Raw genomic sequence first — 23,780 nt, forward strand, 5'->3', positions numbered from 1 at the left:
TTACTTTGTGTGTGCTAAGTCGATTCAGTTGTGTCTGACTCTTTGGGATCCTGTGGACTGTAGCCCACCAGGCTCTGCTATCCATGGGATTCTCCAGGCAAGAATATTGGAGTGGGTTGCTGTGCCCTTCTCCAGAGGATCTTCCCAACCCAGGGATTGAACCCATGTCTGTTAGGTCTCTTGCATTGGCAGATGGGTTCTTTATCACTAGTAGCTGCTGCTGCTGCTGCTGCTAAGTCGCTTCAGTCGTGTCCGACTTTATGCAACCCCATAGACGGCAGCCCACCAGGCTTCCCCGTCCCTGGGATTCTCCAGGCAAGAACACTGGAGTGGATTGCCATTTCCTTCTCCAATGCATAAGTGAAAAGTGAAAGGGAAGTTGCTCAGCCGTGTCTGACTCTTAACGACCCCATGGACTACAGCCTACCAGGCTCCTCCATCCATGGGATTCTCCAGGCAAGAGCACTGGAGTGGGGTGCCATTGCCTTCTCCGTTATCACTAGCACCACCTGGAAAGTTGCCATACTATCTTCAGAATCACATGAGAGAAAAGAACTAGTTGGTTTTCCATCATTCTTCAGCTTACTGAACCTACCCTGTAAGGACAGTGTTAGATACTATGAATAAAAGAATTGATGATGTGCAAAAATGGAAATGATGAAACAATTATTTTTCCTTTAGGTTCCATATATTTCTGTGGAGTTAGTTTTGCTTCTGGCCTCTGAAAGTTCTCATTTATTTATCTCAAATGTTTACTGAGTGCTAAGATAGGATTTGGAGAAGGCAATGGCACCCCACTCCAGTACTCTTGCCTGGAAAATCCCATGGACGGAGGAGCCTGGTGGGCTGTAGTCCATGGGGTCGCTGAGAGTTGGACATGACTGAGTGACTTCACTTTCATTTTTCACTTTCATGCATTGGAGAAGGAAATGGCAATCCACTCCAGTGTTCTTGCCTGGAGAATCCCAGGGACCAGGGAGCCTGGTGAGCTGCCATCTATAGGGTTGCACAGAGTCGGACACGACTGAAGTGACGCAGCAGCAGCAGCAGCAGCAAGATAGGATTCTGAAACAATTGGATCAGTAAACTATTTTCCTTATTCCTCTCATCCCTCCTGCACACAGATTATATTGTAATCAAGATAACAATCTATTTAATAAAGTTTCTTCCAGTTCTAATTGATTTGATGCCATCATTTGAGCCACTGTACTGACTTGAAGCAAGATGTCTATATTTTTTAGCCATCAGTTCAGTTCAGTCGCTCAGTTGTGTCCGACTCTTTGCGACCCCATAAATCCAGCACGCCAGGCCTCCCTGTCCATCACCAACTCCCGGAGTTCACTCAGACTCACGTCCATCAAGTCAGTGATGCCATCCAGCCATCTCATCCTCTGTCATCCCCTTCTCCTTCTGCCCCCAATCCCTCCCAGCATCAGAGTCTTTTCCAATGAGTCAACTCTTCGCATGAGGTGGCCAAAGTACTGGAGTTTCAGCTTTAGCATCATTCCTTCCAAAGAAATCCCAGGGCTGATCTCCTTCAGAATGGACTGGTTGGATCTCCTTGCAGTCCAAGGGACTCTCAAGAGTCTTCTCCAACACCACAGTTCAAAGGCATCAATTCTTCAGTGCTCAGCTTTCTTCACAGTCCAACTCTCACATCCATGCGTGACCACTGGAAAAACTATAGCCTTGACTAGATGGACCTTTGTTGGCAAAGTAATGTCTCTGCTTTTGAATATGCTATCTAGGTTGGTCATAATTTTTCATTCAGTAAATTCCATTGATGGTTTAAACCGATTTGAGTTTGATTTTCTAATTGTGTGTGTGTGTGTGTATGTGAGTCAGGGTCCTAGTAGGACACAAATGGCACACTTAAACAAGACAATGGAAGGGAGTTTAATGAAGGACCATTTACACGGATGTGAATGAAGTTAAGGGAAACCATGAGAACTAACCATAGCAGAACAGCTTATCATCCCTGAGCCTGAAATCACAAGAGGAGGGGCTGGTTTTCCAGAATCCAGAACTTGGGAAGGGCGGTAGCTGTTGTTCCTTGAATGGGATGCCTGGAAGGAGCTGTGGCTTTCATGAGGAAAGCAGTCTTGCAGAAAAGGAACTCAAGGATTAAATAAATACTATAACTTCTCTTTCTTCCTACTCCCAATGGAGAACGTTCATCATCCTATAACTCTATCATAATTTTAATGAAGTACTTTGGGATACTAGAGACAGTTCATAAACAAAAGAATGATCATTATGATCATCACAACACATCAATCTCGTTTGTTGAGAGTTTATTGTCATGGGTACATTGAAATGTGCAAGAAATTTAGAATCCATAGTTGCTTCTTTCAAGAGGCTAATACCCAAAAGAGTGAGATAATATAAATGAAAAACAAAATTAAGGAGCTAAAATATACATACAAATCCAGGCTTTCAGGATGAGCCAATCAGTGTATACAGCTCATAGGTATTGGGCACAGGAGCCAAAGGAATCAGTGAGACTGAATGACTCCCAGTCACTCCAATTAGAAGAAACAAGTCTTCTTACTTTCTATCCTTTGATTTGATAATATTAGGTCTTGACTGCTACAAGCATTTTGCTACCAGGAGAAGAGGCCCTGGGACCACTTCTATAGAATCTAACAGTAGAGTTAAAGGAAGGCAGCTCAAAGAGAAACTGTATACTTGGTGACATCATTTGAACCACTGAATAAACCTTGCCTGAAGTCAGAATCCTAGACTTTCTAGTTACAAGATCCAACAAGCCCCTTCATGTATCTTAAGCCAGTTTGAATTGGGTTTTCTGCCATTTGCATAGTGGAGTATCCAATTGCAACTCCAACTGCAACTGAAGTTTTGAAAATATCAGGGAACTGTTTTCCACTGTTATTTATTAAATAATGCTAATGCTTTTCATAAACACTTGTAATACCTGTTTTGAAAGTGAAAAAAAAAAAACTGCAACAAAGTTCTGTTATCAAGGCAAAACACAGCACTGCATGTGACGTAACTCCAACAAATACTGTGCTTCTTTCACAGAACTGGTTGAATTAGTCCCACAAATGTCAAAAAAACAAGTTGACAGTTCAGCACCTTATCTTCTTGGCCCATATGGAAAGCACTGAAATTTCTAGCTTCCACAGAACACTTTGGAGTGTTCAAGGAGCAGTTGAATGGCATTTTCTAGTCTGTGATTCAAGTGGCCCAGTCTACCTGAAGAGGAAAACATCCTTTTTAAAATGATATTGGCTATTCTCTATATAGGAATGCAACTGTAAAAGAAAAGTCCAGAAATTTGCTATTTCTCCTACCCTCCCAAAAATCACAGAATGGCATCATCTGAGATTGCTGAATAACTTTTAGACAACAAAACCCCCAAGAATGTTGAGAGAAGACTAACAGAAAATGGGTTCTGAAGGTGATATAGACTGAATACTTGTGTTCTTCCAAAATTCATATTGAATCATAACCCTAAGTGTGATGGTATGAGGAAGTAGGTAGGGCCTTTGGGAGGTGATGAAGTCATGAAGGTCAAGCCCTTAAGAATGGCATTAATGCCCTTCTAAGAAGGGACATAAGAATTTGCTCCAACTTTCTGAGTTCTGCCATTTGAGGATACAGTAAGCCATCAGTCTGCAACCTGGAAGAGGACCCTCACTAGTACTTCAGATTGCTGGCACCCTGATCTAAGTTTTTCCAGTTTCCAGAACTATGAGAAATGTATTTCTGTTGTTTACAAATCACCCAGTCTATACTATTTTATTATAGTGGCCTGAACTAAGACAAAAGTAAACTTGTTTATAGTAACAAGGTATTTGAGATTCTTGTTTTTGTTTTATTTGATGAGAGTAATTTCTTAGCAAAATGAAAAAAAATACTGATTGAATTCAATTAAACAATCAGCTAGGCTTCAACAGTATGTGAACCGAGAACTTCCAGATGCACAAGCTGGATTTAGAAAGGGCAGAGGAACCAAAGATCAAATTGCCAACATCTGTTGGATCATAGAAAAAGCAAGAGAATTCCAGAAAAACATCTACTTCTGCTTTGTTGACTATGCTAAAGCCTTTGACTGTGTAGATCACAACAAACTGTGGAGAATTCTTAGAGGTGGGAATATCAGGTAGCCTTACCCGCCTTCTGTGAAACCTGTATGCAGGTCAAGAAGCAACGGTTAGAATCAGACATGAAACAATGGACTGGTTCAAATTGGGAAGGAGTATGCCAAGGCAATGGCACCCCACTCCAGTACTCTTGCCTGGAAAATCCCATGGACTGAGGAGCCTGGTAGGCTGCATGCAGTCCATGGGGTCGCTTAGAGTCAGACACGACTGAGCGACTACACTTTCACTTTTCACTTTCATGCATTGGAAAAGGAAATGGCAACCCACTCCAGTGTTCTTGCCTGGAGAATCCCAGGGATGGTGGAGCCTGGTGGGCTGCCATCTATGGGGTCGCACAGAGTCGGACACAACCGAAGCGACTTAGCAGCAGCAGCAGCAGCATGCCAAGGCTGCATATTGTCATTCTACTTATTTAACTTATATGCAGAGTACCTCCGGAGAAGTCAATAGCACCCCACTCCAGTACTCTTGCCTGGAAAATCCCATGGACGGAGGAGCCTGATGGGCTGTAGTCCATGGGGTCGCTAAGAGTTGGACATGACTGAGTGACTTCACTTTCACTTTTCACTTTCATGCATTGGAGAAGGAAATGGCAACCCACTCCAGTGTTCTTGCCTGGAGAATCCCAGGGATGGTGGAGCCTGGTGGGCTGCCATCTACTCGGTCGCACAGAGTCAGACACGACTGAAGCAACTTAGCAGCAGCAGCAGTAGCAGCAGCAGAGTACCTCATGAGAAATTCGAGGCTGGATGAAGCACAAGCTGGAATCAAGATTGCCGGGAGAAATATCAATAACCTCAGATATGCAGATGACACCACCCTTGTGGCAGAAAGTGAAGAGTGGCCTCTGCTCACTGGAACTAAAGAAAGCCCTCTCACAGCAATGAAGATCAGCTCAGTCAGATAAGTAAAAGAATAAAGTAGCACTCTAAAAAAAAGGTCATTTATGACCATCGTTTAGATCCTTTAGTTTTTAGGTGTGCAAAACGGTGATACTTAAATTCTATCACTGCTTTTTAATGGGTGTAATACATCCAGAGAGGAGCCGTTGCACAGTACTCCATTGTATGGATATGTATTGCACCTGTCTAAACAGAATGTTTTGTAAGTCAGAAGATCCTATTTAGCAAACGCATTTTTATTGTGATTGGTTTTCAAACACGAGAGAGAATTTTGTTGCTGTTTTTGCTGTTCTTTGTTTTATTCTCACAAAAGGTACAGAGCATACTCAAGACTAAAGTTGCATTTGCAGAAAAGTTAAAAACTACTTCTACATGATAATATGAGTAAAATTTTCACCCTTCAAAATAATTTTTATCACTAACGTGGGTCTTTTCTTAAAAGGTACCCTAGAGTCATGAATCCGGAAAGAAACAATCTTAGTATGGACAAGCAATTTCAGTCTCCTTTTCTTCCAAAGAAGAGTGTTGAGAGCTGGGGAGAGCCTCTTTTACATGTTTCTTTTTTTATGCATGGTTCTAAAATTAAGCACAGTGCTTTTTTTGGTGATAGTACATTCCAGGATGGCATATCAGAACATTTTCATTAGATCAACACTGAGACACATCTGTTCAAGTGAATCATTTACCAACTCAACTGACTCATGTAGCAGGGATAATAAATTCAAAAACTATCATATGGATTGAATCACATGATCCCTATCTCTTTGCCACTTAAAGTATTAATTAAGCTTTCATTTTTATCCCTTACCATAACACCTGTTAACTCACATTTGGTATTTGCTGAAACTTCTACATGCTGGGAATTATAGTAGGTGAGAGGTCATGTGACAAAATAGTTCTTAAAAATTTGAAATTTGCAAGAATTATTTCTTTCTCTGAGTCTCTCTCTCCACTCAAAGGGACCAACAGTCCCTTTTTGGTCCACGTGCATATTTGACAGTATAGTATAATTTTATGTCAAAAACCCTGTTGTCTTCATGTTAAAAATGAAAGAAAGCAAAGATCAACTAAATTAGCATGACTTGTGGGGATATGAATTCAAAAGCCTACCTTCTAAATCAAAAAGTGGACGTGGGAAGCCTGCTATATGTTTATCAGTGCAACTTAAATTTGTTTGTTTTAGGAAAATATTGCTATGAGACAAATGATTCCATTGATGGCTGGAAACACATACTTATCACCCCACAGTTTCTGTGGGTCAGGAATCCAGGCTTAGCTGGGGGCCTCTGGCTCAGGGTCACCCACGAGACTGCCATCAAGCTGTGGGCAGGAGCTGGATAGTAATCTCAAGGCTTGACATGGGAAAGAGCCACCTTCAAGTTCCCTCATGGGGCTGTTTTGCATGCCTCAGAAGATCCATTTCCAAGTTCAGTCACATTGGCTTCTCCACAGACAGCCTGGAGACATAGAGAAGATGGTTGCCTCCAGAGTGAGCAATCCAGAGAGCAAGAGAGTACCTGAGACAGCGGCCACAGACTGACACGCCTTCACATCTTCCATGTTCTACCCCTTAGAAAGGAGTCCTATGTGCAGGCCAAAGGGGAGGGGATCACACAAGGTGTGAACACCAGGAAACAGGGCTCAGGGGTGGCCACCTTAGAGGCTGCCTGCTTCAGTTTGTTTATTTTAAATATAACTTCTAAAAACAGAAACTACGTTCTCATAGTTAAAATTTTTAAATACACCAGAGGGTATGTAGTAAGAAGTCTCCCTCACCTCCCTGCCACTCAGTCCCCTCATTGAGCAAACACCTATCAGTTTCCTGTGGCTCTTCTCACAGACTTTCTGTTAAATGTGAAGTTGAAAGAGGGGGGCTCCATGGGTATGCACAGAAGCTGCTGTCATCGCCTCCCCTCCATCTTGCCAATTCAGTCCTGCTTTGCGGAGATAACTCTCCCCCACCTCCTGGGTGCAATGCGAGGTGGTTACGATGCCTTTTCCTCTCCCTATTAGATAATAAGCAGTCCTCCAGATATTTTTAGTCATAACATGGTTTCGTATCAGAAGGAAATGTTGAACAGCAGTTGAACTGACTGAACTTTAAAGTTAAAGCTTCTGCCCTGTCCTCTCTCTGGCCTCCTTCAGGCTGGATGCCTGCAGTGAGGAAAGGTGGGAGTCTGTAGAGGTGTAGGTTCCTCTACACCTGCTCTTCTGGCTTCTTCTGGCTCCATTGGGTTGCCTTTGTCTCTCTCTGGGTTAGGGGATGGGAAACCAGTAAAGGAGCTCTTTTTTTTTTTTTTTTCAGAGTCAGTTCTTCTGGCTGTTGCACAGATTTCCTCCTGGAAACACTCAACTGTAGCTTTCTTGATGTTTCTAAAGTCTCTCCTTCATTTTGAAAGCAGCCTCCTGTCAGGGAGTCTCACTGGAGAGTGTTGCTGCAGAACATGTTAACTATCCAGCAGAATGTTTACACGTGTCTAGATTCTGATGCTTGCTATGAGGTAACTTGATATATTTTAGTATTTCCTTTAATTTTTAAATTTTGGTTGTTAGATTTTGTTGATTGAACACAAAGATGATGACCAGAAGCTTCGCTCTAAATAATAGGACTGAATTGTTGACTAATAGCTGGTAATTGAGTAGTGGTTTAGAGTTTGAGCACTTTTATATCTACGTTTCTGTCTTCTTTGTTCTTTGCCACACATTTTTTAGTGGGTTAAATCTCAGCTGGAAAACTCCAACTTGTATGTCAAGTACAGTTGTACGTCAAGTATAAGCCTCTCTTCCATAGTTTTGGTGGTCACCAAAAACGATTTCATCGTGGTCAGGCTTCCTTCGTAGCTCAGATGGTAAAGAATCTGCCTGTAGTGCAGGAGACCTGGGTTCGATCCCTGGGTTGGGAAGATCCCCTGGAGAAGGAAATGGCAACCCACTCCAGTATCCCTGCTTGGAAAATCCCGTGGACAGAGGAGCTTGGTGGGCTGTAGTCCATGGGGTTGCAAAGAGTCAGGCATGACTGAGCGACTAACACACACCAGCTACTTTGTGCTGAGGGCTTCCCAGGTGGGTGGTGCTAGTGGTAAAGAACCCACCTGCCAATGCAAGAGACCTGAAATGGGGGTTCGATCGTTGGGTCAGGAAGATTCCCTGGAGGAGGGCATGGCAACTCACTCCAGTATTCCTGCCTAGAGAATCCCCATGGGCCAAGGAGCATGGTAGACTACAGTCCATAAGGTCACAAAGAGTTGAAAGTGACTTAACATGCACACATGCACACACTTTGAAGCTGAGGTCACTCCTTGAAGCCTGAGAAAGGACCCCTCTGGGACAGCTCAGGTGGACAGGCTTTCTCTCTCTCTCAGCCTCCATCTGGTCCTGGGAAATTCTTACACACCTTTCAGAATATCCTAGAGATTTTTGAGAAACAATTAAGACTGTTCTTGCTCCAGGAGGGTTTTAATTTCTCATATTATCTCACTCAGTTCCTTTAGGAACGATCATATTCTGGGAACAAGGAATGTCCAATGTATCACTCCAGGAGTTAAAATCCAAAAGAGGGTTTGTATCTGTTGGTTGATTGAATGCTTGTTTTGTGTGGGTAGGAAATGAAAGACTTTTCTTGTAGAACATACTTTCCACATGTTGAGATACCTTTGAAGACAAAATATAGTAATTAAATCTATGAATCCATTCAATAACTCAGCATATTCTTCAAAGACACAGGTGGCAGGCAGGCTGAGGTAATTTCAGGCATAGGGCATCTACACAATTGTGGAGGACACAATTCTAGGATATGGCGGGCTTTTTCTTCCAGAATTATAGTGTTTGAGATGTAAAACTGGGTATCGAGATGGTAGGAACTTACCAATTCCTGTTCTTGGTCCTGCTGCAGTTCATCAGCACACATGATTATTTCGCCCAGCATTCCCCCAGCTTTCCCTTTTCCAGGGGTTCCACAAGAGTTCCCACAGACACCAGACTCCACCATCACCAGCACCCAGCCCATCCTTCTCTGGCTGGGGCTGAAACTGTTTAGAACCTCAGCACACAGCTGGCCTTCAGTGGGCTTTGTTTTGAGACATTAAATAAGGTGGCTCTGGGACTTAGTACGTGCTCAGTTGCTCAGTTGTGTCTGACTCTTTTGAGACCCCATGGACAGAAGCCAGCCAGACTCTTCTGTCCATGGGATTCTTTAGGCAAGAATATCGGAGTGGGCTGCCATTTCCTTCTCCAGGGGATCTTCCTGACCCAGGGATCAAACCCAAGTCTCCTGCATTTGCAGGCAGATATTTTATCCCTGAGTCACCAGGGAAGCCCTTGGATCTTGGTGCCTGGTACTAACCAGTGTGCTTGTGCACAAACCTGACCCTGAGGGGGACCCAGGAGATTTCTATATTGTTCACATTGCTGTAACTCAAACACCAAGCTCCCTCCATTTTAATAATATCTGAGTTCTCAAATTCCAGTGTTTTCTTCTCCTACCCCTCTCCTTGTGTGCTCAGTCCAGGTCGATCTCCTAGGTTTCTGTTCTGAAGTGTGGGTTTCCTCCTTCTTAGCAGTTCTTGCTGAAATGGAATTTTGCCCTTGATGCCCATTTTGGAAATTGAGATGCACTCCTGCTTGCTCACCTTCTGGGACTTTCAGATGTTGCTCAGAACCTTTCACTTTTCCTGTTTCAGTTGGACCCCTGGGCAATCCCAATCCCAAGGACTCTGTAACTGCTCTATTTGGTTGAACATCTGGCATCAGTGGGATCTCCCCCCTCCCTTTCCCCTTTCCCCACAGCTTCTGTGGTAGCCCTGCCTTGTTACACTGGGAGATGGAGCCTGGGATGTAACAGCTCAGTTGGCCTGCATGGAGGCATTTACATATATCAGGAGCAGAAGAAATGACTACAGCCTCATGAAAATGATATAGAGGGGTAATGTTAACAGCAAGTGAGGAGAAGATTAAGAATGACTTGGGGTCAGCCACGCTATAAAGACAAAAAACCAAAAAAACACCCCAAAACAAAAACAAAACAAAAACCCAACCAAAGTGATAAATCAAAGCAAAGAAAATCTGATTTGAGGAAAAAGAACTGTCCAATATTTTTGTAAGTATTCCAAGAGATATAGTGTCCTCACTAAAGAAAAATTACTTAAAAGTGAATATCATATTGTACCAATGTTAATTTCTTAGCTTTGACAAATGTGCCATGTTATGTAAGATGTTAACACTGGGAAAAACTAGGTGAACTCTCTGCACTCTATTCACAACTTTTCTGTATCTACAGTTATTCCAGAATAAGAAGTTGAAAAAAACACCACCAATGGAAACCTTAAAGTATTTCCATTAGAAATAAAGAACTTCTTTACCCTAAAAAGTTTAGATAAATAAAAATGGTTTTTGAAGGACATTTTAGAAACTCAGTACCTGGTCTGAATATGTATTGTAAATAGGTAGAGTACCATATAAATTCTGAAACAATTATTTGAGGCTTCTTGGTTTCGATTTTAGGAAACTCGTTCTTTCAACAAATAATTATTGACCTATTATGGGTTTTGCACATTCTGAGATTATTCAGTCAACAAAACAGATAAAGATCTCTGCTCTAATTGAGCTTACATTCTAGTGGGGTCAGAGAGAAAGAAAAAATAAATATAAAGGTTATAAATGAGTAAACTATATTGTGTGATTGAAGGTGATAAGTGCTATGGGGGAAAAGAGAAGAGCAGAAAAAGGGATGGCAGGAGGATGTATGGGGCTGGGCTGTGTGCAATTTTAAGTAGCATGAACCACACAAACCTCTTCGAGATGGGAGAGTGGAGCAAAGATGAAGGGAGCAAAGCATGAGGCTGTCTGGGGGGTGGGGGAAGCACCACAGCCAGAGAGAGATGTGCTAAGGTGGAGCCTGCCTAGATGTTCAAATAGCATCCAGAGGTGAATGGCAAAAGCAGTAACTGATGGAGAGAGATGTCAAGATGAGGTCAGGAAGGCAAGGGTGGTGACGGGTGGGGAGGAGTGCAAATAATATATGACTTTGAAAGAGATGGGAAGCTACTGCAGAAGAGTGACATGATCTGTCATGTATTAGAAGAATCATTCTTTACTGTTGTGTGAATAGGCTCTGGGTGGGCAGGGGCAGAACAGGAAGAAGAGTTGGAAGGCTAATGCAGTGATCCAGTGAGAGACAGTGGTGCCTTAGGCCAGAATGAAGCAGTGGAGGCAGTGATGAGAAGGGGTGCTATGGCTTATTTCAGCTCTTGTGACCAACTGTTAAACTTTTAAGAAGTTTGCCAGCTAATTGTTAAAAATACCATTATTACACATTTATTGGCTGTTCTGGGTCTTTGTGGCTGCTCTCTAGGTGCGGTGCACAGGCTTCTCACTGCGATGGTTTATCTTACTGTGGAGCATGGGCTCTAGGCCCACAGGTTCAATAGTTGCAGCATAAGGGCTCAGAAGTTGTGGTTCCTGGGCTGCAGAGCACAAGCTCAATAGTTGTGGCCTAGTTGCTTCAGAGCATGTCGGATCTTCCAGGATCAGGGATTGAACCCATGTCTCCTGCATTGGCAGGTGAATTCTTTGCCACTGAGCCACCAGGGAAACCCTAAAAATGCCATTATTAAAAACTAAATTATATAAAGTTACAATTAGATATATTATATAGAAAGCTAAAGTATTAATATTAAATAGGCTTCCCAGGTGGCTCAGTGGTAAAGAATCCGCCTGCAGTGCAGGAGATGTGGGTTCAATCTCTAGGTTGGGAAGATTCCCTGGAGAAGGAAATGGCAACCCACTGCAGTAATATTGCTGCGAAATCTCACGGATAGAGGATCCTGGCAGACTACATTATAGTCCATGGGGTCGCACCCAAAGACTCAGACATGATTTAGCAACTAAAGAACAACAAAATATTAAATGCTCCAAACTTATAACTTAATTATTTTATCTACTTATTTTACTATAATTGTTTATTATCATCACTGCTTTTGAGGTTGTTTACACCTGTGCTATCCACATGGTGAAGGGAGTCTAAAATAGGGTACTGTTGTGCATCTCTTCCAAATCTTGTATTCAGTTGCATTTGGAATTGTCAGTCATGGAGGCAGTATTTTACACTACAGAAATTGACAAACACTGAATCAGGGTTCCTTTTTAAAGAGAGCAGGTCATTAAACACTGCCCAATACACCCTTGCTTGGTGCCTTCCCAACTGAACTTAGGGTTGTGTACAATGCCCCATCCGATGCTTTCAGGTTCCCTTATTCTGTTATGTCCACACCCATAGAGGGCAAAAGTTTAGAAAAGAGGTTAGACAGGTATCGTTAATATTACAACCAAAGAAAGGAACATATTTCTCTTAGGCTTCATAACATGAATGCATGTTTAGTTATGAAAAATCACCATACCTGTGATTGAATCTTCAGTGCTGGTCCCAACTTTAATCCCATAGCACTTCGAAGATGCTCCTCTGTGAGTAATGGCAAAGTTTCTCCATCAATTGCATGATCTTTAAATACCTTATTAAACATAAAAGATGTCAACTTTGAATGTTTTTTTTTAAAAAAATCTTGTTTTACATATAGATTTTCAGCTTTGGAGGAAACATTAGAACTGCTTGAGGATGACACAAAAATTGTAACATTTCTTATTTTCAGTTACTCTCTTTTCTGTGCTCCAATGGTGTGTTGTTTGTGTTGTTTAACAACCCTTGGAGTACATTGCAATTCTATGAAAGTGAAAAGTATGAAAGTGTTAGTGACTCAGTTGTGTCTGCCTCTTTGTGACCCCATGGACTGTAGCCCACCAGGCTCCTCTGTCCATGGGATTTCCCAGGCAAGAATATGGGAGTGGGTTGTCATTTCCTTCTCCAGGGGATCTTCCTGACCCAGGGATTGAACCCGGATCTCCTGCATTGCATGCAGATTCTTTACTGTCTAAACCAGCCAATTCTCTCAATATAGAACTCAATTTCAACATGGAATAGTTCTTATTTGAGGGCAGGCCCATGTTTTACTCACTGATGTATCTGTAATGCAGTGCCTGGTACAAAACATGTGCAATTGTCCTTGCTGGACAAATCAGTGAATGAACAAATAGTCTGAGTGAAGGGATATGGGTAAAAACCATTTCAGGCAAATTTCAAACTCTCACATTTACAGACACAGTGCCTCTGTGCCCTGCCTTAGATGAGCAGTGAAGGGAGGAGAGGAAAATGCAAGTGAGAGCTGTTGATAACACCAGCAATTTCTGGGAGGGGAACCAACTTTAGTGAGGAAACAAGAGCAGGACTTGATCCTAAACACATTTGAGAAACACCTAGAAATAATTGTGCCACTCCTAGGGGTGGGGAAGGAAGCACTCACATCCTGTTGGTAAGAGATAATGAGTCAGTAAAGTTTGGGGTCTTCGAGTTTATGTGGCTTCTTGGTACCCACGAGGGAACATTTGGGATTATAAAGTATGAAATGCATGTAATATTATTTATTACAAGAGTGGTTATTATAAACTGCATATGACTGTGAATCACTTACTGATTAAAAATAGCGAGTTCAAACAGATTCAGTCCATCAAAAGTCAGCAATGTAACATTCGTTATACAAGGGATTTCATGTTTCCGGCTATCAGAATTTTGTAACTCCATTGTACCAGTGGTTGATGTGGCACTTGATAAGTGGCACAGATAAATTTAAAAAGTGACTTACCTACAGTTAATGACTAGTAATAAAATAATAAGGTTATACTCCTTGAGTAGGAAAAAATAGAACAAATATTTTTAGCAGGTATGCAAAAGATAAGTGACTTGAAGAATACAACTTGCCTCATAAGTAACTTGAGATTTTGCTTTCTCTAGAAGCCTCAGATATAATGATGAAATTAGAATATATTGAGTACTTAGAAGGTGTCAGGCACTCATTAATACAATAGTACTTTGAGAAAGTATTATACTATTATCCCCATTTACAGATGAAAAAACTGAGACACCAAGGAGAGAGGCAACTTGTCCCAGGTCACGTGTCCAGAGAGTGGAAAAGCTGGGGTTTGAACTTGTACTTTCATAAGCTATACTCTTAACTACTACTCTGTGACTTTTCCATTGGTTCCATGAAAAGAACAAAGGGAGAAAGAAAGAGGAAAGAAAAGAAAAGAAGAATTTAAAAATTAACAGCATTACACTGAAGGAAAATGTCACAAAATAAGATCTGAAAACAATTATCTCTAACATCAATTAATTACAATGTAGTTAAATCATAATGTCCTTTTCTTGCTTTCTTTTCCTTTAATATGTAAACCGAAGATAATGATGTCAGATTTAGTTGGTACATTGTTGCTTGGAATTGTGTTATTAAAATCACTTGAAAAAGTAAATTATATACTTGAAAATGTAACATTGACATAAACCTCAAAAACTTGCCAACCCACCATTTTTATCTCTGATTTTCCCATTTTTATCACTGATAAGTGATACTGGTTTTACTTTCCAACTATCCTAGCAGTTCATTATAATTTAAAAAATAGTATTTATCTATCAGATTGAATTATATGTGTAGGCATTTTAACATATTGCCCTAGCACAAAAATGGAATTTTAAAATAGTTAATTTCCTACTTTTCAAATGTATTTCCTTCTTGTCCTTTTTAGAATAAAGTACATATTTCTATTATTATGACGAGTACCTAAAACTTGTGATACAGAAGTACATGCCTCCAAAATGTTTGCTACATGGATGAATAGGACATATAGTAGATATCTCTCATTCTTCTTGGATGTTTGACCTTTGAACCTCCTAATTTTGGGAGAATCCCCGCATCTCAGGAGTCTTGAGGAGACTGAAACTAAAGCCAGACACTGGCTTTCCCAGCTTTCCCTGAAGCTGGAGTGTGGGCACATGACTCAAGCTCCATCAATCAGAGGCTTCTGTTTCAGGAGAGCCAACGACATAAAAAGGAAGAGATTATTAGGAATGCTCTTTGGGTTCAAAACCAAGTTAGAACTCATTATGAAGGAAGTATATTTCAAAATGTCTTATTTAAAAAAAGAAGTCAATTGACTTTAAAAAAATATTTAAACGTTACGTCACCTGAGCATAGTCTGAACAACCCGGAAGGCCGCTAATGAAGTTGTACACATCGTTCACGGTCCATTTCTGAATGTCTTCATTCAAAGATAGATTTTCCTTGGTTGTAAGCAAGACGTGTGTCCCTTTCAAATGGAAAGGAAATTATTTTGTGGGCAAGGGTGAAGCTAAGAGTACAGTTGTATATATAGTTACATTAATTGCCGCATATTGTATTACCACAGAGCAGCTCCTTGATGTAGATCTATATGTAACCCCCTTAAAAGCTACTGAGTTACTGAGAGATGATTTCTAAAAAAGCTTAGCTGTCTCCTTTCTTTTCTTCCTCTAGAGGATCTTTAATGACTGCCTTATCATAAATAAAAACAAAGTTCCAGCTTCTCTCAGATTTCAATAGAAATACCCTGTAGATTTCATTCTCCAGATTAACACCATGTTCTATGATGTTACATGATTTATGATGCTCTCTAAGCCATACAAGAATTAGCTCTATCTTCATCAAAATGGCAAATTAATACTTTGTCAGGGAAACAAGCTGGTGTGGTGGCTAGATTACACATACCCCAATCCCTGTGTTTTAAAATATTTTTATCTAAAGAAATTCTGGTTTTATATTTTTTTAATCTAAAAAATTTCTAGAAAACTATTCAGTGTGTTTGGCAGGGGATAGTGTGTTAATACTTATAGGTTAAACTGTATCATAACAATAATGAACATTGAAAGAGATTCTGTTTGTCTGTTTTTTCTATTACTACACTTAAATACAGGGGAGATTGAATCATACTTCTAAGAAAGAAGCCCCTCTATTTTGTGCTGAAGAGACTAAATCAGATTAAAATTTTAATTAAACATTCTGGTAGGTTTTCCCATCCTTCCCCATATTTATACCTTTCTAGACTTCACTGAAAATTCTCTATATAATAATATATAAAAAGAGGTACATTTCACTGTTATGGCTGATTGGAACTAATGTAATAAGTTTTTCAAGAGGGGGTAATTCTAAGTAGGATGGATAAAAAGAAACACAATGGTCACAGATCACTGTGTAATAATATCACGGACCTGACAACCTGTGGTTCCTGAGGATTGGCCTCTGGACACCTACCTGGCTGAGATGATCGTCGAGCTGGGGGGTACACCCCATTCTTTTCTCCACAGGCTGCCAAACCATGCTCGGAGGGCTTCTCCTTCCCCTCGTCCCAAGCCTTTTCTTCCAGGGGAGTTCCCTGAGCTCCCCAGGGCTTTCTGTGGCTGGGCTCCAGCTCTCCACAGGTGTCAGCAAGAGCTGTAGTTGGCTTTCCACTGGTTTCACCCAACGTGTGATTGTCCAGAGCCTCCATTTCTGGGTCTTTTGTATACTCGTTCTCTTCATAGAGAACTGCATGGGCTTGGCCTAGGGGCTTCTCTTCTACTTGACTTTTAGAACTCTCAGTGTCACTGTCTAGAACTTTCTGACTCCCGGTACCTCTCCTGAGACGACGACATTTTTGCCCCCAGTTGTCTGTAAAGCGTGGACCAGTTGCCACTATCATGGGGTTTCCCTGAAGGTTTCTCAGGGTGCTTCTGTGAAGGTGCAGGTCACTGGCTGGGAGCGTGCCCCTGCCATGGTAGGTGGCTGGGCCCACAGGGATACTGGAGCCATAAATGAATGGGATCCCTAGGCCTGCTAGTCCTTTAGAATTAACTTTTTCTATTCTCCTTTGCTGGTAAATGGCATGCATTTCCATTTCCATCCTAAAAACAAAACAAAATATTGTATAAACCCAAGAAAACCATTAGAAAAATACTTTTAATGGCCCTCTGCCTTCCCTAATGTAGTACCTCTGGTTTTCCTGTAAGTCTTTAGGCCATTTTTCTGAAGTTTGTTGGGCATAAACACAAATCTCCCTGAAAGCCATTGGAGGGAGAGTTTAGAGTAAGATCAGAGGATGAAAGGTTTGGCTAAGTCTCACAGTGGAAGTCCAAGGCCGGTCTTTAGAACATTATCTCTACTGGATAAGGCAGTGTTAGCAGGGATGGGGAGAACACAACACAGAGTAGTTTCTTGCCAGAGATTAATCCTCAAAGAAACTAAAGTCCTGGGAAGAAGGTTTTAAATGTTGCAGTACAATTTTAGTGAGACTCAAGAAATGCAGTGGGTCTCAACTGCTAAAATTAATGACATGGTAAGGATAGGGGAAAGGAGGAGGAGTGGAAGGTTTGTTGGCAATTTTGCTTACTTTACTTTGCTTATTGGTCATCACCTGAACCCCTTAGTGCCCACTGATGAGAAAGTTGACTCTGATGTCTTTTCTCACCCACAGCCAAATGCTGGTCATTATTACTGTCTTCTCCTGATTGCTGAAGGCTGCTTTTAGGCTAATGAGGGGCTGTCTGGGCTCTGATGGCATAGTTTGAAGTGGGATTGGCAAGCTTGACTCCTATCTTCAGGCAGAATTGAAGTAATTTAAGACAGCATTGCCAATATGAATTTCAAAAGAATCATAGGTAGGCATTTAATTATGAGACATCGACTGATTATTATGATCTATAAAGTTAGCTTCACTGTGTAATCTCTAATCTTGCTTTTATCTTTAACCAACCCGTGTACATGTTTGTATATGTCTCTTTTTGTAGTATTCCTGAAATACTTTTTGAAAGTAATCAGAATGTGTGTGTATATGTATATAATCAGTGAATATACATACACAAACCCCCGGAGAAGGAAATGGCAACCCACACCAGTATTCTTGCCTAGAAAATCCCACGGACAGAGGAGCTTGGCAGGCTGTAGCCCATGGGGTCACAAAGAGTCAGACACAACTGAGCGACTAAACAACAATGACATATACACAAATGTAACAACATATACAAAAACAACAGTATACAAATATAATAAATGAATGAATATATAAAAAAGTATATAAATAACATATATGTGTATTTATATTAAATGAATACACAGACAAGTGAGTGAATAGAAAATAATTAAAACAAGATTGTTACATTACCTGGCAGTATGCTGCCTTTGAATCATTTCATTTCTTCTAGCCATTGCCTTTACGGATTCAGGTGGCAAAATGCCCCAACCTTAAACAAGAAAACCACCATCCCACCCCATGAACAAATTAAAAATATCCACTTGAAGATAATAAAAAGAAAATATAATGATTTAAAACAGTATCTGCAAAAAACTACCAACTGAGCACAATGTTGGAAATGATGTCAATTCATGACTGTCAGCATCTTAGAGTCACTTTGGTGACGGCATGATAACACTAAATAATTTTGGGGGGAGCGGCTGTACTGTATGGCTTGCAGGATCTTATTTCCCTGATACTGAACCAGGGGTCCTGCAATGAAAGCACTGTGTCCTAACCACTGGACTGCCAGGAAATCCCCCAGATAATTTTTTTTCTTTAAGTATGGGTCTCATAACTGGCAATGTTTTCCAACCATACTTCAAAAGGAAAAAGATGAAATTAACTATGGATCTCTTGACTACTTGCTTTCGAAGTAAAAATTGATGACTGTTTTGTGGTTTTTTTGGGGGGTGCAAGAAGAATTAGTTGACTTAAAAAAAAAAAGTAACTAAATGCTTCCTGATGTACTGAAATCCCTGGAAATAAATACAGTGATTTAAGGGGATAAAATACGAAGTTCTCCATGTTGACTTTTCGGTGCAGCTGAGGCAAATACTTTTTACAAAACAATTTCAATGGAGTTGAACAGCAATTACGTTCTTTGTGTCAACCTTTCAAAACGTCTTGAAATAATGACAGCTTCATCAGAATTCAAGGCTCTATTCTTGCCTGGTAACTTCATGCTTACACTGATTTTTTCTTTTTTCTTTCTCTGGATTCCTAACACATTTAGAGTCTATGCTGGTGCTTCTCAAATAATCCATGGTGAAGGATTATTTTTTTCTTTTAAAATTTCCAACCCATCATGGACTCTTTAAAAATACATAAATGATGTTTTAGAAAATTGAAATGAAAACAAGAATGAACACAAGCACAATTTGAAATGATCAGATTAATAGACATAAAATTACCCTGTCAAATGGCTGTGAAAGTTTCTAAACCTTTCTGTCTATGCATTTATTGTTCAAACACTTCTCAGACCAGCATAGGTCTACAGACCACACTCTAACAACAACAGACACACAAATGACACTGATATACATAGTTTTGTTCAATGATAGTTTTTCATGTATAAATCTGTTCTTCCCAACAAGAGGGCTAGTATCATGAAGGCTAGAACAGATTTTATATTTGCCTTGCACCAAGCTAGCAGAGCTCTTTAAACTCCTGTTAATAATAACCTATCTTGAAGTACACCATACTCTATCTATTTTTATGAGATTCTTTCTCAGTTGTAAAATTCAGAGGCTAGATGACATAACCTCTAAAGCTTCTTCTGACTCTAAAACTCTATGTTTTTGTAGTTCAGTGGTTTCAAGATATGCTCCTAGAGATAGCAGGCAAGCATGAAATTGCCAACCCATGGGCTAATCCCCAAGGATGCAGAGAACGTCATGTAAAAAGACCAGTGCAGAGGGCACAGGTCTCATCACCTAGACTTTAGCATCCTGTAAAATCTGGACTCATCAAATCTATTTCAAGTTTCTTTTTCTTTCTTAAATAGTTGACATCAAATTTAGTGTAGTCCAGTTGTAATAACACACTCTTTACCTAACATCCCAATTTTTGAATTGATTCCTGTCTCAATTTCTCTTTTGCTAACTTAACTTAGTAGCTCATTTTCTATAGGACTGAGGCCCTACCTTGCTCTTGCTTGTTCTCTGACACATCAGCCTTGGGGTAGGAGACTGACCTCTGTACCTGGGACAAGTTGTCAGCCTGCCTGTTCGTATCCAACTATTAGCAGTTTCTGGATTTTTAACCACTAAAAAACTCTCTCTGGGTCAGCAATGCAACTATTTCACAGGTCTGCTTATCTGTTACCTATAACTTTGGGCTATGTACTTCCTGGGCTTTTGCTGCCAGAGGGGGCTACCATCCAGGTTCAGCTGTTGGGGCTGTCACACTCAGTGGGTGTGTCCAGTTGCAGACCTGGCCCTTGCTCAGACTCATCAAAGTGGATCCATGCACTGTGGTATGTAATATGCTCAAATCCAGGCAGGCCTGCGTCTTCAATGGCCCTGGCACCAATCATATTTCTTTTTGTCTCAGGCTTTTTACTCACATTACTCCTATCAAAAGTTGTTGGAATTGGAGAACCAGGGCAAACAGAAACTCATTGAATACAGTTTTGAGAAGATAAGATGCATCAGTTTCATCTTCAAACTTGTGAGGAAATTCTCACCTCTTATTCTCTCTGGAGCCCCACATTCATGTTCTTGTTGACACTATGCTGAAATTGCTCCTATTTAGATAATTAATGACCTCCGCAAAGCCACGTCTAATCATATATTCTTGGTCCTCATCTTACTTGATCTCTGAGCTGCATGCTTGACACAATTGCTTACTCTTTCCTTAAAAGCACTTTCTTCTCTTGGCTTCCAGGCCTCTATCCTTCCTGGGTTTTCTCCCACCCCACTGGTTGCTCCTTCTATATCTCTCTTCATCTTCTAGATCCTGTTGGTGTGTCCTCGGGGTCATCCTTTTAACTTCTAACTCATCCTTTTTAACTCACTTTACAAATGATCTCATCGAGTCTCATATATACTGATGATTTCCAAAATTATATTTCCAGGTTATCTCCAGATGTCCTCTCTAGACTGCAGCTGCCTTCTGGACATCTCCTATTGATTGTCAGGCAGGCATTGCAAATGCCTGTGCTATCTCTCCTACCCCAAAACTCTTCCTTTCACAGTCTTCCTCAACTCAATGAATAGCAACTCCCCCTCTCCCATTTCTCAGCCAAAATTTTTGATGTCTTCCTTAACACTTCTCCTCTTCTCACATCTCATATCTAAACTCTGAGCAAATCCTGTTGTTTCTCCCTCCAAAGTATTTACAGAATCAAACCATTTCTTACTATTCCTACTGTAACCACCCAGGGCCAAGCCATCATCATCTTTTGACTATTCTAATAGCCCATCAACTCCCATCAGTTTAACTCCAGAACTTGAATCCTATCAAGTCTGTCCCTAACACAGCAGCCAGAGTGATCCTGGTAAAATGTAAGTCAGACCATGTCATTCCTTTGCTCAGATTCCTCAAGAGCTTTCCCTGTTCTCCCAAGTAGAAAGCAAGTTCTTACTGGCCTATCAGACCAAGTATAAACTGCCCCAGGGCCTTTTACTCTCAGATCTCATCTCCTTATGACTTCATCAGTTCCTTGTAAGGTAAGACAGATATTAATTGCAGATTTTCATGTTATTCATCAGTAAATTGATGGTTTGAGGAGTTAAGCAACTTACACAGTGGTGGAGCCAAGATTTAAACCTAGGTAATAATTGTAGAAACTATAAGCATTATCACCATATAGTTTCGCCTCCAAAATTTAGCAATAAATTTCATGGCAAGCTTAATGCAGCAATTCAGTTCACAGTGGTTCCAGAGATGAGAGACATCAGTTTCTCATACCTGAATAGACACGATTGGACAGCAAGTTTGGCGTATTTGCATTTGCTAGAGCTGAAGATCCAAACTGGGAAGGAATACAAAACTGTCTTGGGTCAGCTGGTGCTACAGTAGGAGGCAATAAATCTCTAAGGAAAAAGATACAAAATAGATAAAATGAAAATGGATTTGTACAAAGTTTCCATTGCATAGGCAGTGAGCTTTTTTTTTTAATTGCCATATGGGATTCTATCATTTCTTCCCCAAATGAAGAATGAAAGTCCTGCAATCTCTATTGGCTTAAGAAGAAATATAATAAGAAAAATGGGGAGGCAGGACTCTAGTAGGGAAGGGCTGACTCACCTGACAACATAACAGAGAAAGCAGGAAAGTTTTAGGGATGTTAGGGAAAAAATGATCGAACCAAAGCAATACCAATCTTTGGTTTTTCATGACTATATACTGTTCTTGACCATAACAGTCTTTCCTCATTTGATGAACACACTCTGGCTTGAGTTTTGCCATCTGGAATCAGTCACTACCTGGACGGATGATTTACCAAACTTCAGTGGTCTCTAGAAATCCAACTCTATTGTTCATGCCCTGTGAACAAGTATAATAATGAATTTTACTTCCTCCCCAGATTCCAGAATATATATCCAAAAGAAAAGAAAATAGGAAGGTGCCAGAATGTATAACCAAAATACTGATAATTTCACTTTTATTGCAAAGAAAGATTTCTTCCATCACAGGAAACCTAGGATATCACACTGTTAGGGACTGAATTGTGTCCCCTTCCAAAATCCACATGTTAGAAGTCCTAATCACCCCATGTGACTCTGTTTTGGAGATAGGACCTTTAAGGAGGTAATTAGAATTAAATGAAGTCATAAGGGTGCAGCCCTTACCCAGTAGGACTGGTATCCTTATAAGAAAGAGAAGAGACACCAGAAGTGCTTGCCATACAGAAAAAAAGGCATGTGGGAACACAGTGAAAAGGCAGCCTAGTCTGCAAGCTGAGGAGGGAAGCTTTGGGAGAAACCAAACCTGCCGGCACCTTGATCTAGGACTTTTAGCCTCTAGAACTGTGAGACATAAAATTAAGCCACCCAGTCTGTGATATTTTGTTATGGCAGCCCTAGCGCACTACCCATCCACATTTGTACCTATGCAAAGCCTTTCACATGGCAGGTGCTCATTAGCTATTTACTGAGAGATGGTGTCAAAGAGGCTTCAGAGGGTAAGTGATGGGAACTTTGTTGAAGATGTGGCCCCCAGACTTTCTACACCACAGTTCCTTGAGATAACATTAGACTATAAGACAACACTGAGGTTAAAGCGTTTGAAAACTTAGTAACGTCCATTTTCTCCTTAGACCAGAATATCACATTGGAGAGGAATACCTATCCACACTTGGAGGTTCAAATGGTGAGGGAATCACTGGAATTCTCTGCTGCCCTGATGCTGGCAGTAAAGGGTTCATGGCCATCATTGGATTTATCATCAATATCTCTCGCCACTGATGGAGTTCTAAAAAAAATAAATAAAAGATAGATATGTTCACATAGACCTCCATTTTTTGGCAGACTGAATTCTTCTTGAAATGATGAACACCTTTTGTATTTTCCCAATACTTGGGAAGACTAGCTACACCGAGCTTTCAGTTACACAAAAACCCCTCGATTGTAAGCACCCAGATACAATTGTTGAACTCTGTGTGGCCTTGGAATTTGTTGGAGAGTCCACAAATACCATACTATACGACGACCAGTAATAAAATTAAACCAGTTTTGCAAGATTCCAGAAATACCATTTTCTTTTATTACAACTCATTTTGATTTCTATACTTCTTGAGGCACAAATGTATGCTCCCATATGTTAAATTTGAAAAGATTAAAACAGAAGAGAGGAGGAAAATCTTCCTAAAGGCCCCAAAATACATCTAATTAAAGTGAATAGAGGCTGATTTCACGAGACTGTGTCTAACTAAAACAAGTTATATCCAAACATATAATATATAAACACAAGCTTTCATAACTTTATCTACAACCTAGTGATCAGAAAATGTGACCATTGTAAAAGAGATAAAATTTTGTCTTATATTTTCTTAATTATTAACATTCTTTGAATAATTTAAAATATTAAAAGAGTGCTAGTCAAACAAGTCACTTTAGCTTCT

General features: G+C 40.5%; 1 protein-coding gene across 1 annotated transcript; it reads right to left on the bottom strand.

Annotated features, from left to right (window-relative positions):
• Window positions 1-8,503: 8,503 nt before the first annotated feature.
• Window positions 8,504-23,090, bottom strand: SAMD7 (sterile alpha motif domain containing 7). Its single transcript, XM_027552295.1, has 7 exons — window positions 23,005-23,090; window positions 21,626-21,750; window positions 18,083-18,161; window positions 16,198-16,826; window positions 15,096-15,217; window positions 12,424-12,534; window positions 8,504-8,680 (listed from the first exon to the last, which is right to left on the bottom strand). The coding sequence occupies exons 1-7, from the start codon at window positions 23,088-23,090 to the stop codon at window positions 8,504-8,506; spliced, it is 1,329 nt and encodes a 442-aa protein (XP_027408096.1).
• Between the last annotated feature and the right edge of the window lie 690 nt (window positions 23,091-23,780).

This window comes from Bos indicus x Bos taurus, chromosome 1 (genome assembly GCF_003369695.1).
Source record: "Bos indicus x Bos taurus breed Angus x Brahman F1 hybrid chromosome 1, Bos_hybrid_MaternalHap_v2.0, whole genome shotgun sequence".
NCBI classification, from domain to species: Eukaryota; Metazoa; Chordata; class Mammalia; order Artiodactyla; family Bovidae; genus Bos; species Bos indicus x Bos taurus.

Excerpts from the sequence above, each read along its gene's own strand:
- SAMD7 (XM_027552295.1), bottom strand. The coding sequence starts at position 23,090 with ATGGCCATGAACCCTTTACTGCCAGCATCAGGGCAGCAGAGAATTCCA. Across the intron at positions 21,751-23,004 it reads GAACCTCCAAGTGTGGATAG|AGATTTATTGCCTCCTACTG; the intron begins GTATTCCTCTCC and ends CTTTTTCCTTAG. Across the intron at positions 16,827-18,082 it reads CAAAGGCAGCATACTGCCAG|GATGGAAATGGAAATGCATG; the intron begins GTAATGTAACAA and ends TTTTGTTTTTAG.